The 13,245-nt window shown below is 37.9% G+C and overlaps 1 protein-coding gene across 5 annotated transcripts in view; it reads right to left on the reverse strand.

Moving 5' to 3' along the window:
• Positions 1-13,245, reverse strand: part of PCCA (propionyl-CoA carboxylase subunit alpha) — a 392,273-nt gene that overhangs the window by 174,624 nt on the left and 204,404 nt on the right. For all 5 annotated transcript variants that reach the window (XM_045811095.2, XM_087865002.1, XM_045811094.2 and 2 more), the window contains one exon: positions 3,818-3,928. In XM_045811095.2, coding sequence (XP_045667051.1) covers positions 3,818-3,928 — 111 coding nt within the window. The remainder of the gene's footprint in view (positions 1-3,817; positions 3,929-13,245) is intronic.

Consider the following 13,245-nt stretch of genomic DNA (forward strand, 5'->3'; position numbering starts at 1 on the left):
CATCCTTGAAGTCATCCTTAATTCCCTCAATCAGAACTGGTTACTTTTTTCTCCGTGCTCCAGACATTTTGCTTCTATCTTCAGTTAGTACTTATTTTGCCCTGTAGTTAGTTCTTTACACATTTATTTCTCTTGTAATGTAAGCTCCTTAAGTGCAAGGAAAATATATTATTTGTTTTTCAATTTCTTTGAGACCTTACACCAATTATTTGTTCAATGACTTTAACTGAATTCTCAAAGGCAACACAACGGCCCAAGTATCAAAGTACCACTATCGCCAGCTAGACCCCAAGACATGATCTTTACTGCCCACCTGCTTGTGCTCACCAACCTCTGGCCCAAATTTTTCCCTACGCTCTTCTTCCCAGTTTTTCTCTTAACTCACACAAAAGACCCTACAGTCATAATATCCTGTGATGGAAACCAAAACTACCCACCCCTCAAGCAATAACAACTGCCCAAAGAGTTCCAGCTGGCCAGACGACCCGGAGCAGTTTGAAATTAACCCCCGACTCACACCTGAGCAGATGGACAATGGAATGAGTGTTATCTTTACTTCTTTATACTAAAATCTCCACCAAAGGAAGAACATAAGCCTCATTTACATAACATACAAAGTATGTATAGGCATGTTTCCTTATGGCACATGCATGACCTTATGCCCATCTTTACATACTGTGACAAGGCTCCCTATCTGAACATTCATCCTAACCCTAAATAATAGGAACCCATGTACCCTCTCTGAGAGTCACAGCTTTGGGAGTTACTCCCCACGATCTCCTTATTTGCTACAAATAAAGTTTCCTTTGTGTGACAACTCCACCTGGTGTGGTTTCTATCTGTGACTCACCAAGGGGCAAACTCACATTGATTTGGTTACACCCATTATTAAAGGTACAGAAATACATGACTAAGTTTAATGGTAAAGGGAGAAGTATCACTAATGGTATATTACTTGTGTTGAATCAAATTTTTACCAAAGATAATGCAACTTTCCAGAAGAGAAAAATAATTCTGATCATTTCCTTTGATGGGGCTAGAGGTTTAACTGCAGTAATGCAGCAGAGAAAGGACTCCAAAGTGTTCACTACAGGCCAATTGAAATGATAGTTCTAAAATATCTTCTTCCTCATTTCCCCTTTACTCCAAGATCAAAATATCATCTTCCCCGTTTTTCATTTATTTCTCAGAATCAAAGAACAATAGCTTTTCAACACCAGAATCTAGTAAGTACATATGAAGAATACATTCCTGTGTATCCTATGTTTTAGTTTTAAGTACAATCATTCCAAAGGTCAATCTTAGAACCTTTAGTAACACTGTCATAGTCTACAAATAAATTTGGGATAATAAACATATATAATAGAAAATTTTAATGCAGTCATAAAAACAGGCACTTGCCTGTGAACAGTGCCTATGATAGCTGGACAGATGGGAAGCAGACGGGTAATCCCAAAGGGGCAAAATGACCTGGCCTCAAACATATGGAGAAGATCCTGGATTAACTTCAGTGGTCACTTCCTGCTGTCTCTTTCAGGCACATATATCAAACAATCAAAGATGATACAGTTTAATATATCAAATACCTGCTCTAGGGAAAAACAGGGAGGGGGAAATGCAGTGATATGAAGAACAAGAGATAGTAGCCATTCAGAGAAGAACTGACATGAAAATAATATGAGGGAAGACAGTAAGAGGTCCACATTAAGAATGGTAAAGCTAGGTGTGTATTTTTAAAGTGCTTACAGACATTCTACAACAACAACATATAGCATACTCTAAAAACCTGTACAATTTATTATTTTGAATCCCAGCAGAACTGAATGAGTACTGAAATGGGAGGTGGAAACTCTAAGTTCAACTACTGGCTTCATTATATTACTGGCCATTTAGCCTTATCAATATCTCTGAGCTTTTGGTTTCCTCACATGTAAAATAAAGGCTGAGATTAAATAATGGTCCTTCTAACAACTTATAACAATTTTAAAACTGTGTTCCTATCTTGTATGAACATTAAGAGAATTATAGTGTCGGTGCTGTTAATGCCCTATCAAAACAGAAATGTAATATATTAAGTTTGGCAGTGTTAATTAATGGCAATGTTAGGTTTTTAAGTAAATTTCTGAGTTCTCTTGAGAACGTGAAACATTTTCTACTACTGCCCAATGTATAGTACATAGTAATCAACCACAATTAGAAACTCTAAATGCCTCATTTTCTTCTCGATGGTAATGAGGTCTAACACCACATATGTACACGTACATACACATAAATATATGCATGCACGCATGTTTGTCCTAAAAGTTCCCTGAAGTTTTCACTTGTCTCCTTCTACCTACCGTTTCATGACACATCACTTTCACAGATACATGAACCAGGTAAAAATAAAAGTATATGGAAATCCTGAGTCTACTTAGCGACTTTACAACTTTTAAGTAAAACTTGAGAAAGGACAAGAGGCCAAAATGTTAGGATCAAAATAGAACACACTGGTAATTTGGATGCATGTACAGTTAAAAATACCCAAGATCGTCCCTTCTCATCAATACTATCAATAAGATTCTTATCATTAATTCAGTAAATATTTACTTAGTGTCTATTATGTTGTAGTTGCCAGATGTACATTTAAAAGCAACAACATAAGTGATTCCTGGCTTCATGAACCAGCAGTAGACATCTGAATGAACTAATCACACAAGCGTAAAACTGTAGCTCATGTTAGGGTTCTATTTTTGAAAATTCAAAAGTTCAGGAAAAAGAATCATATGATTCATTAGTTTTTCTTTTAAACCCCCCCCCAAAAAACATTTTTAATTTCCCTTGGTACTAATGATAAAACTCTAACGCTGAAGTTGTAAAAGACCAATCAACCCAGTAATTTCCAGTTAGTCTTATGAAAACTCTGTACTGTAAAATCTAAGCTAAGAAACTGCTTTGTAAATGTATTCAAAAGCCCAATACATGTCAAAAAAAAAAAAAAAAAAAGCCCAATACATGAAGTTGACCTAAATCTATACACAGCTCCTAATATGACTGAGTCGTCTTACATACTAAAACACTCTAATTGGATCTAAAGAACACTCGCCATTTGTGAGAGGAAAAAATCTCATCTTCATATATCCCCAAATTCATCAGAAACATATGTAGATACCTCTGGCTTTTACCTGAATAACATTTCTATTAAGTCACATGTAAGTCCTGTTGGTTTCTTTATCTCACATATTGACCACGTTATTAATGCTTACTAAAGGGTTTTCTCTCACTTGAGCAATTTTTCTACTACCAGAAACACACACTGATAACTTTACAGGGGTAAGTTTCACATTCCCCTCATTACTTTATTAAAAGCTTCATTTTATGAATAAAAACAATAATCTTCTTAAACATCTTCATTTTCATTAGTAGGAATAGCATGTGGTATTCTGAAATTTTTGGTGCTAATTTTCATAAAGTTTTAATCATTAGAGTTCCTGCATATACCCATATAATGTATCAGCAGGGAATACAAATTTCAATTGGCTTTCAGAAACCAGAAGATCAGGTAAGCTAATGCTCTGTCTACTTGTTTTGCTTCAACACTGGACTCATACAACATTCCACATAGTTGAATTCCTCGCTCAACAAAAGATGGATTATTGCACATTCATGAGTCACTCATGAATACTCAAAATCATGAATGTCAATAGTCTAGGATACTCTATGTTAATAAATCAAGTATAGTATGGGCTAAAGGCCTTAATTTCAAGGTAGAAAAATTATACATTATAATAAAGTTTAAAAGTAATCAATACAGTAAAATACTTCAATGCATACAAACCTTTAAAGCCATCAGGATATACATCAGAAAGAAATTTAGTGTTGATGTCTCCCTCTATAAAGCGTGAGTTGATTATCACCTCTCGGAGTAATGCGATATTATGTGTAACACCTAAAAATAAAATATCAGACTGAATTAGAGAACAAGTCAGTTAAAAGTCTTTTACTATCTAAAGAAATTTATCACCTGTGTCTTATGACCAAGAACCAGACAAGATTATTTTTCTCCTGGACTCAAGTAACAACAAAAAATGTCTGAAGCTATGGTAGCAATAAAACACCAAATGCATTAACTTAAGAAGCTTATGCTGCCAAGTCACTTCAATAGTCACTTCAATAGGGAAATTAATGTCTTTTTAGGAAATGGTACTGAAACAACTAGAGATTCATTTGGGAAAAAAGAAAAACCCTAACTTAGACCATACACCAAAATTAACCCAACATGGATCACAAATCAAATGTAAAACCTAAAACTATAAGACTTACAGAAAAGACAGGAGAAAATTCTGATTATCCTGAGGTAGGCAACAGATTCTTAGGTAGTACACAAAAACCATGAGCCACAAAAAAAGAAAGTGTACTTCATCAAAATTCAAAAGTCAGCTTCAAAGGACACAGTTAAGCAAATGAAATGGCAAGCTGAGAGAAAATGTCCACAACACATGTATCAGACAAAAAACTCGCTTCTGGAATGTATAAAGAATGTTTAAAACAGAATATGACAGAGCAAAAAATGGGCAAAGGATCCGAACAGAGATTTCATAAAAGAAGATACACAAATGAAAAGTTGCCGCATGTCATGACCATCAACGAAATAAAATGAGATGTCCCCAAACACCAAATTTAAGTGGCTAACAGTTAAAAGACAGAAACAGCACATGAGTCTCACTAAAATATTAATGGGCAGTTATGTTTGGCTGGGAATTCAAATGATTAAAATGTTTCTTTGTATCATTTTTATTGTAATTATATATTATTTACACACTCATAAATAAAAGAATATGCTCAAAGTAGACTCAAAGGAAAACCTGAGAAACATTAACTGTAGAAGAAATCAATAAAGTTTTAAAAAACTAATACAAAAAAAAATAAAAGAAAGAAAGAAAAAGAAATAGCACATGTCAGTGAGGACGTGGGACAACAGAAGTGTCACACCCCGTGGTGTGAACTGCTTGGCAGGTTCTTAGAAAGTTAAACATATACTCACACATATGATTCAGACAAATCAATCCTAACTACTGGCCCGAGTTAAATAAAAATATATATCTATACAAACAGTTATACACAAAGGTTATTAGCTTTATTTGCAATAGTCAAAAGTGGAAACAATCTAAATGTCCATCAAAGGATGAATGAATTAGCAAAATGTGATTTGTCCATTCAATGGAATTCTATTTAGCAATAAAAAGAAATGAATTACTAAAATACAAAAGATGAATCTCAAAATAATTATGCTGAATTTAACAAGACTACTGTAGGAGTCCATTAATATAAAATTTCAGAAAAGGGGCGCCTGGGTGGCACAGCGGTTAAGCGTCTGCCTTCGGCTCAGGGCGTGATCCCGGTGTTATGGGATCGAGCCCCACATCAGGCTCCTCCGCTATGAGCCTGCTTCTTCCTCTCCCACTCCCCCTGCTTGTGTTCCCTCTCTCGCTGGCTGTCTCTATCTCTGTCGAATAAATAAATCTTTAAAAAAAAATTTTTTTTTTTTTTCAGAAAAGTCTCAACAACCTACAGCAACAGAAAGCAGATCACCTGGTTGCACTGGGACAGGTATAGAAAGACCATAGATTGCAATGAGGAAACTTTTGGAGGTGATAGAAATGTTCAGTATCTTAACTGTGGTGATGGCTTCACAGATGGACACATATGTCAAAACTCATTAAACTGAATACTCTAAATATGAGAAGTTCATTTTTTGTCAAATATACTTCAATCGAGGAGGAGGAGGAGGAGGAGGAGGAGGAGGAGGAGGAGGAGGAAGGAAGGAAGGAAGGAAGGAAGGAAGGAAGGAAGGAAGGAAGGAAGGAAGGAAGGAAGGAAGGAAGGAAAGAAGGAAGGAAGGAAGGAAAGGAAAGGAAAAAAGGAGGGAAAGGTAAGGGAGAAAAGTTTGTGATCCAATAGGAAACTCAGAAACACTGAGCCTAGTACACAAGGACTCCTTAAAAAGTTAAGTTAAAATAGGTAACTGCCACGAGAAGGATTCAAACGGTATCGGGTGAGTTCTGTGAGACAGAAGGACTTTAGGAAGGGAGTATTTGATCTTGGTTATGCACATTACAAAAATGTAAAGAGGAATAAAAGGGAGGATGAGAGCATGTCGGCTCCAGGGGAAGCGGGAATTCGATCAGGCTTCCACAAGAGGAGCAGGACTAGAGCATGACAGAGCTGAAGTAATGTGAGGTTTGCTAAGTTTCTTCACCCCACTTCCTTACTGTCCTCATCTGGACAATGCTGCTGGATAACAAAGCTAGAAAGCCTGATTCTGATCTTGCTGTTCAGTCTTACAGAGTGCTCACTTTCACAAAAATAATTCCAAAATAAGCAAAGAATCAGGCCCTCAGGCTCAAGTACCAGATCTACCCCTCACCCTGGGGAAGCTATTTCGCCTTGCAAAGATTTAGTTTCCTCATTTGGAAAATGGTGATCACAACAGAACCTAATTTGCATTACCGTCACAAGGTACAAATGAGGTAATGCCTAAGGCAATGCCAGGCACTTGGGAAGGTGCATTAATGTTGGGCTCACTGTTACCCTTTCACAGGAGAATGGCTGCAGAGCAGAAGACAACGTGCAGTTAATACCCATCAGACAGCAGTCACACTGCATTGGGAGCCTCTGCACTGACCTCCCTCCCCAACTTCCAGTTTCACATCCTGCACAAGGCCAGATCCTTAAAAGCTCACAACTCTTTCTATCCACAGTACACAGCCATCCTAACAGGCAGAGGTCAGCAAACTCAGCCTGCAAATCCGACCGCCCCCTATTTTTGTAAATCAAGTGTTTCTGGAATACAGCAGTGTTTACAGCCGACGTATGTGCTACAAGAGTCAAGCAGTTGTAACTGCGACTGGGCGACCCCTGAAGTCAAAGCTGTTTACTCTCCAGCCTTTCCCGGAAAAGGTTGCTCACATCTGCTGTAAGGTTTTCAACAATGTCGATACTCTAGCGAATTAATCGCTACCAATCAACACTGACTCTACACCAACTGCTCATGTGCAATTAGGCATCACAGGGAAGAAAGTGAGAGCCAACACTGTACGACAGTGTGGCACCTGCTTTGGGGGAACTTTCAGTAACCAGTCACAGAGTAAGAAAATTACAAGGGGAAAAGAGATTCAGAAGTAAGAACATTGTGATCCAGAGAGACTGAATCATTGATCTAAGTTTAGTAAAACAGAAATTACAATAGCAATATATGTTTAAAACTCTGGCAGCCTGTGGGTTTCCCCTAAAATGTGCTTTTCATTTTTTCCACAGTAATAGAGCCTTAGCAGAACAAAAGACCCCAAAGACACAGACTCTATCTTCCTGATTGTCTTACAACTAGACCTGACAAACTAATTCCTAGACGAGGGGCTAAAGGTAGAGCAAGGACTCCAACTCCAGCCTCACTTACTTGAAAAGAAGAACTGCTTGTGCTTCCTTTCCTCCCTTCTCCTATGGCCTTCCTGATATGGCAGGAACTCAGGTCTGACAATATGATTTCCTATCTCTGAGCCAACCAACTTAATACACCCAACTAGGCATTGCTCTAGGCATCTCCGCCTACTAGACCATGCTGGCTAGCAACGACATGCGAAAATCTGACTCAGAAGATACCGTGTGACTAAAACTTTTATAAAAACGAATTTCAATCTAATAAACTACCTCGAAACATTTAGAGAAAGTTCCAAATAAAATATTAATGCTATTTCTTTAGCTAAATTTCCATGGAAGAAGTTATCACATATAGACAATGACCTAATAAATATTGTTCAAAGGACATGCCCTGGACAAAGGCACAGTAATCCCAACCTTGCTCTGTAATGACTTAGACAATATTCAACAGCTAACTGTTAGAAGGGCTGTTGTAATTATGCATATTTCTATGAGGAAAGTACTGGAAGTTGTAAGAAACTTCTGATGACACAAATATACCTAATAAATCATTGCAAAAATGTGACATCTTGGGGCGCCTGGGTGTCTCAGTTGTTAAGCGTCTGCCTTCAGCTCAGGGCCTGATGTCCTCGGATGAGCCCCACATCGGGCTCCCTGCCCCACTGCGAGCCTGCTTCTTCCTCTCCCACTCCCCCTGCTTGTGTTCCCTCTCTCGCTGGCTGTCTCTCTGCCAAATAAATAAATAAAATCTTTGGGGAAAAAAAAGTGATATCTGCCTTTATTATAGGTGATATTTGGGTAGATGAAAATGAAGAGCAATTGAAAGCAACATGCTAGGAGTGCTTAGAAAGACGAACTCAGTAACCAAGAATTTAAAATAAAAGACTCCTTGAAAGCGGTCAGGCTATGAAAGGGAACGGAATCCCTTTGTTGTATGTTTTACAAACAGACAAAACTAAAGCACTTTTGAAGAAGAAAAGGGTATGGCTCGCCAGAGAGATTTCTATGCATAGGCGACAACAGATGTGGCAGTCCAGGGAGAGGAAAGTAGTTGAGACTTAAGGCAAATCTTCCTGGCTGGGAGAGAAAATAGAGAAAGACACAGAAGGACACAAAGACGGCTAATATCAGGGAGAAACTTAAAATATTTAAGAATTCTCACTGCTGTTGGGGCACCTGCGTGGCTCAGTCAGTGGAGTGTAGACTCGGTTTCAGCTCAGGTCATGATCTCAGGATCCTAGGATCGAGCCCCATAGAGGCTCCACACTCAGTGCTCCAAGTCTGCATGGGATTCTCTCCCTCTCCCCCCAGCCCCTCCCCCCTGCTCTCATGTACGCACGTGAGTACTTGCATGCTCTCTTTCTAAAATAAATAAAATCTTAAAAAAAAAAAAAGAAAGAAAAAGAATTCTTACCGTTGTCAAAAGCAAACAGATACCCACTAGGTATTTCTGTGGAGAGAACTGAAAGAAGGACACCATGGCCCAAGAGCATGAGCAAAGGAGAGAGTGGTATACGTGAAAAGTCCAAAGGCAGCCTTCACGTCTGACAGCCATGCAGAGATTTTTACCTCTCCTTGAGGGCAACCAGAAGGGGTGAAGCAGGGCAGAGAGGACTAAGTTTCGCTCCAGGAATCATGGTGGCTGCTACTAGAAAGGGGACTAGGGAGAGGGGGGAGTGAAGATGGAAAAAACCATTAGCTGACAACTGCAGGAGACTTGCTTGAAACCAGCAAGGCCTCCAACCACAGCACAGGTGTGGGCAATACAGACAGAGAAAAGCAGCTGGGCTTGAAAGAGATTCAGCAGGCAGAGAGGGCATGATGGACTTAGTGGATGTCAAGAATTGGGGAGACGGGGGTGCCTGGCTGGCTCAGTCGGAAGAACACAGACTCCCGATCTCAGAGTTGTAAGTTCAAGCCCCACACTGGGTGTGGAGATTGCTTAAAAATAAAATCTTGTATTAAAAAAAAAAAAAAAGAATGGGGGAGATGAGTCACTTCTGGCTCTGGCACGCTACATGACAGAAGCCGCCACCTTACAGAAAAGAAACAGGTTGAGAGGAAAACTATTCACTGTGGACAAGTTAAACTGGAGAAGCCCAGGAGAGGAGACTGATGGTGTCCAAGGGGTTAGAGTTCAGAAGAGCAGGCCAATTAGAACGCAGATCCACCCAGAACATAGAAAGCATGAAGGCAGATGTCCCCATGGAGGAATCCAGAACAGGAGACAGAGAAACACCAAAGCCAGCAGTATGTAACTTACTCCTATATCATAACTGAAGTTTTGGAAAAAATAAGATACTAAAGTAGAGCTGGAAGAGACGAAAATTAGAAGACCAAGGTGCAGCTGGGTTTTCTTTTCAAAAAAAAAAGTGTTATGTGCAAATTAATATTTCAGAATGTTTCCATTTGTAAGTTCATGTATATATAGTAAAAAACTTTATAGTAAAAAAAGGCAATCTAACTCTCAGGATTTTTGTCCTTCAGTTAAATAAAAATAATACTGTTTAGACTTCATATTTCATATTTAAAAAAAAGTGTTATGTGCAAATTAATATTTCAGAATGTTTCCATTTGTAAGTTCATGTATATATAGTAAAAAACTATATAGTAAAAAAAGGCAATCTAACTCTCAGGATTTTTGTCCTTCAGTTAAATAAAAATAATACTGTTTAGACTTCATATTTCATATTTAACTTTACCACTGGCTCTCCCGTTACAGCCTAGTGATAGTATAAATTTTCTTGCTCCTCTGTGAGGCATCACACTGTCTTCAGGAAACTCCAACAAAGATTTCAGAAATAATGATCATCTGAACAAAAATAAGATTGTTTTCTGATACTCAGTGATCAATTTGTGATTGAGGACTTCAAAAATTTAAAATGTATGCAGTTTTACAGGATAAATGGTATGTTGTACTTTCATTCCACAAAGTTGAAAAATATGTGATTTTAGAAAACATAAGTCAAAGGAATTATAAGCAAATATTAATTTACATTTTGGATATCAAAGAGCAGAGCCATTCAAGCACACAAATGAAGCCCACACTTTCAAAAATCCTTCTACTTGAATAGTAAATACAGCATGAAAACAGACTTTCATCTTGCTAAAAGATGTTTCAGGAATAAAATTACTACACAAAAGCATTTTCTCTTTAAATGTTCTCTGAATAAAATATTACCTATTACTATGCAAAATCCACCCATTATCTGTTTCTCTTTCTGAAGGAATAGTAGATGAAACAGTGGCTAATGGCAGACAACCAAAATCTAGGTGCCTCCACTGACTCCACAGACTACTGTACATTAATTAGTTCTAAAGCCAAATGGGGGAAAAATCAAAAAACTATTTTCTTTTCCTAAAAGCTCAAAAGACCAGATAGATGGAAAAAATCATGGAATTGTTAAGAGATATCCTACACATCTGAAAGTTATCGTTTTGTCCAGAGTTTACTTTCTTTCCATGTCCCAGGAAAGACAATGCTCTTTAAAATGATCCTTGTTCAAACACGAAGTCGGTCATGGAGGTACTTTGAGACATACTTTATAACTTCAACGATATTATTAATCACATACTCATAAAAATTATGGCTCTGAGTTTTAGACAGGGAATTGAAAATGACCTCTGCCAAAGTTCACAGGGTCCCATCTGCATGGGAAATCACGACCAGGCCACAGAAGAGAGGACCCCTAGGAGCAGCTTTCTCCTGACTACCTGCTGTTTCCAAAACACTGGCCAGACATTAGCTGCACACACTGCCAGGATCAAACGGAGGCCAAAAGCCACTTCTTATTTCATGGGGACTCAGAAATTAACTTTAACCAAATTACATTTTTGCTCTCAAGATTTTTATTTTAACAAAAGCTCACAATCAACTTAGGAAAAAAAATGTTATTTGAACAACTAAGCGGTTACCCAACAAGACAGTAAGTTGTCCTTTTCTCTCCTTTACAAAACAATTTCTTTAAGCCCTCTACCCATTAGAATTCATCAGATGAATAATATAGAATCACAAATGCATCTGTTTTTATTCCTCAAATAAAATTCCTTAGCTTTGGGGGGAGGAGGCACATGCTCCTCTTCACATATTTTTTTTAACTTTTTATTTTGGAATAACTGCAGAATTATAAAAAAATTCACAAAATAGTATGAAGAATTATTGTATATCCTTCACCCAGATTCACCAAATGTTAACATCTGTTAACACATTTGTTTTATCAATCATTTTTTTCTCTTTACACACACACACACACACACACACACACACACATACACACACACACACAATTCTTTTCCTTAACATCTCGGGGTAAGTCAAAAACAGGATGTACTTTACCTCTACATACTTGAGTATTTACTAAAACCAAGGTTAAGTCTCTCATGTAATCACAGTATAATAACCAGATCTGAAAATTAACATTGTCTAATCTAATTGTCATTATCTAATCTGCAAACCTTATTCAAATTTCACCAATTGTCTCATTTATGACCTTTACTACAAAAGAAAAACATTTTTTCCTGGTCCAGGAACTAATCCTGCATTTAGCTGTCACGTATCCTTAGTTTCCTTTGATCTAGATAAGTTGATCCACTTTTGTGTTTCTTGACCTTGACACTTTCGAAGAGTACAAGCCATTTATTTCATACACTGTCTTCCAATTAGGTTTGTCTGCTGTTTCCTCATGATTATATCCACGTTATACATTTCGAGGAGAACAACGCAGAAAAGAAGTGCTATTTTCAGTGCATCATACCTCAAGAGACACGTGATGTTGACACATCCCACTACCAGTAATATTGTGATCATTTGGGTAAACTGCCAGGTCTGTCCATTTTGAAGATATTATATTTCCCACTGTAATTAATTAGTATCTCCTAGGGATATACTATGAACCTATGCAAATACCTGCTGCTCATCATACTTTCACCCACTAATTTTAGCACCTCTCACTGATGATTCTTACCTAAACAATTTGGCACAAATGGGGATTTTTCTACATTAATTAAAAATCTACTGTAGAAAAGATCTGTGCCTCTTCCCTCTTTTATCTTTCTTATCTATTTCTGTCAGTATGAACCCACGGACTCTTATCTTATTCCATGGGGTTTAATCCATTGCTAACAATATTTATTTTGTTGCTGACGTTTTCCCAGATTGGCCAGAGGGAACAACTTAGAGCTGACTTCTGTGTCTTTTTGACATATCATCATCTTTGAGCACTTGATTACTCTCTTATACAAGATGTTTCAAGCTCATCTAACACTCTTCCGGAAATCAGCCATTTTACCATGGAGTACTGGTTCCATTTAAGAGACTACAGTATTCAAAAAATAAGATCTGGGTTCTTGGTATGCTCACTGCTATGAGTGTCAATGTTTCCATGACCTCTCAGCAGGACAGTGGTTCTCAATTGAGGGTGATTTGCCCCCCCCCCATGACATATGGCAGTGTCTGGAAATACTTGGTTGTCATAACTGAAGGGATGCTACTGTCATTTAGTGAGTAGAGGCCAAGGGTGGTGATAAACATCCTACAATGTGAAGGGCAGCCCCCCCACAACAAAAAATTGTCCATCCCAAAATGTCAATAGTGCTGAAGAAACCCTGAGCTACAGAGTATGTATATATATGTACACACAAACACACATGCACACAATAACATATTTGTACACTTATTTTTCAATCTATGTTAAAAATCATGAGTTTACACTGATATCTCCAGTTTCGACTCAACACCACAGGGCTCACTGTATCCTCATCCATTTCCACATCTATAACTGCTTTCTCTGACAATGAGAAATGTCGCTCATCTTATCCACAACCCATGTA

Source organism: Ursus americanus, chromosome 10, assembly GCF_024610735.1.
Source record: "Ursus americanus isolate L20-20 chromosome 10, mUrsAme1.1.p, whole genome shotgun sequence".
In the NCBI taxonomy this organism is placed as follows: domain Eukaryota; kingdom Metazoa; phylum Chordata; class Mammalia; order Carnivora; family Ursidae; genus Ursus; species Ursus americanus.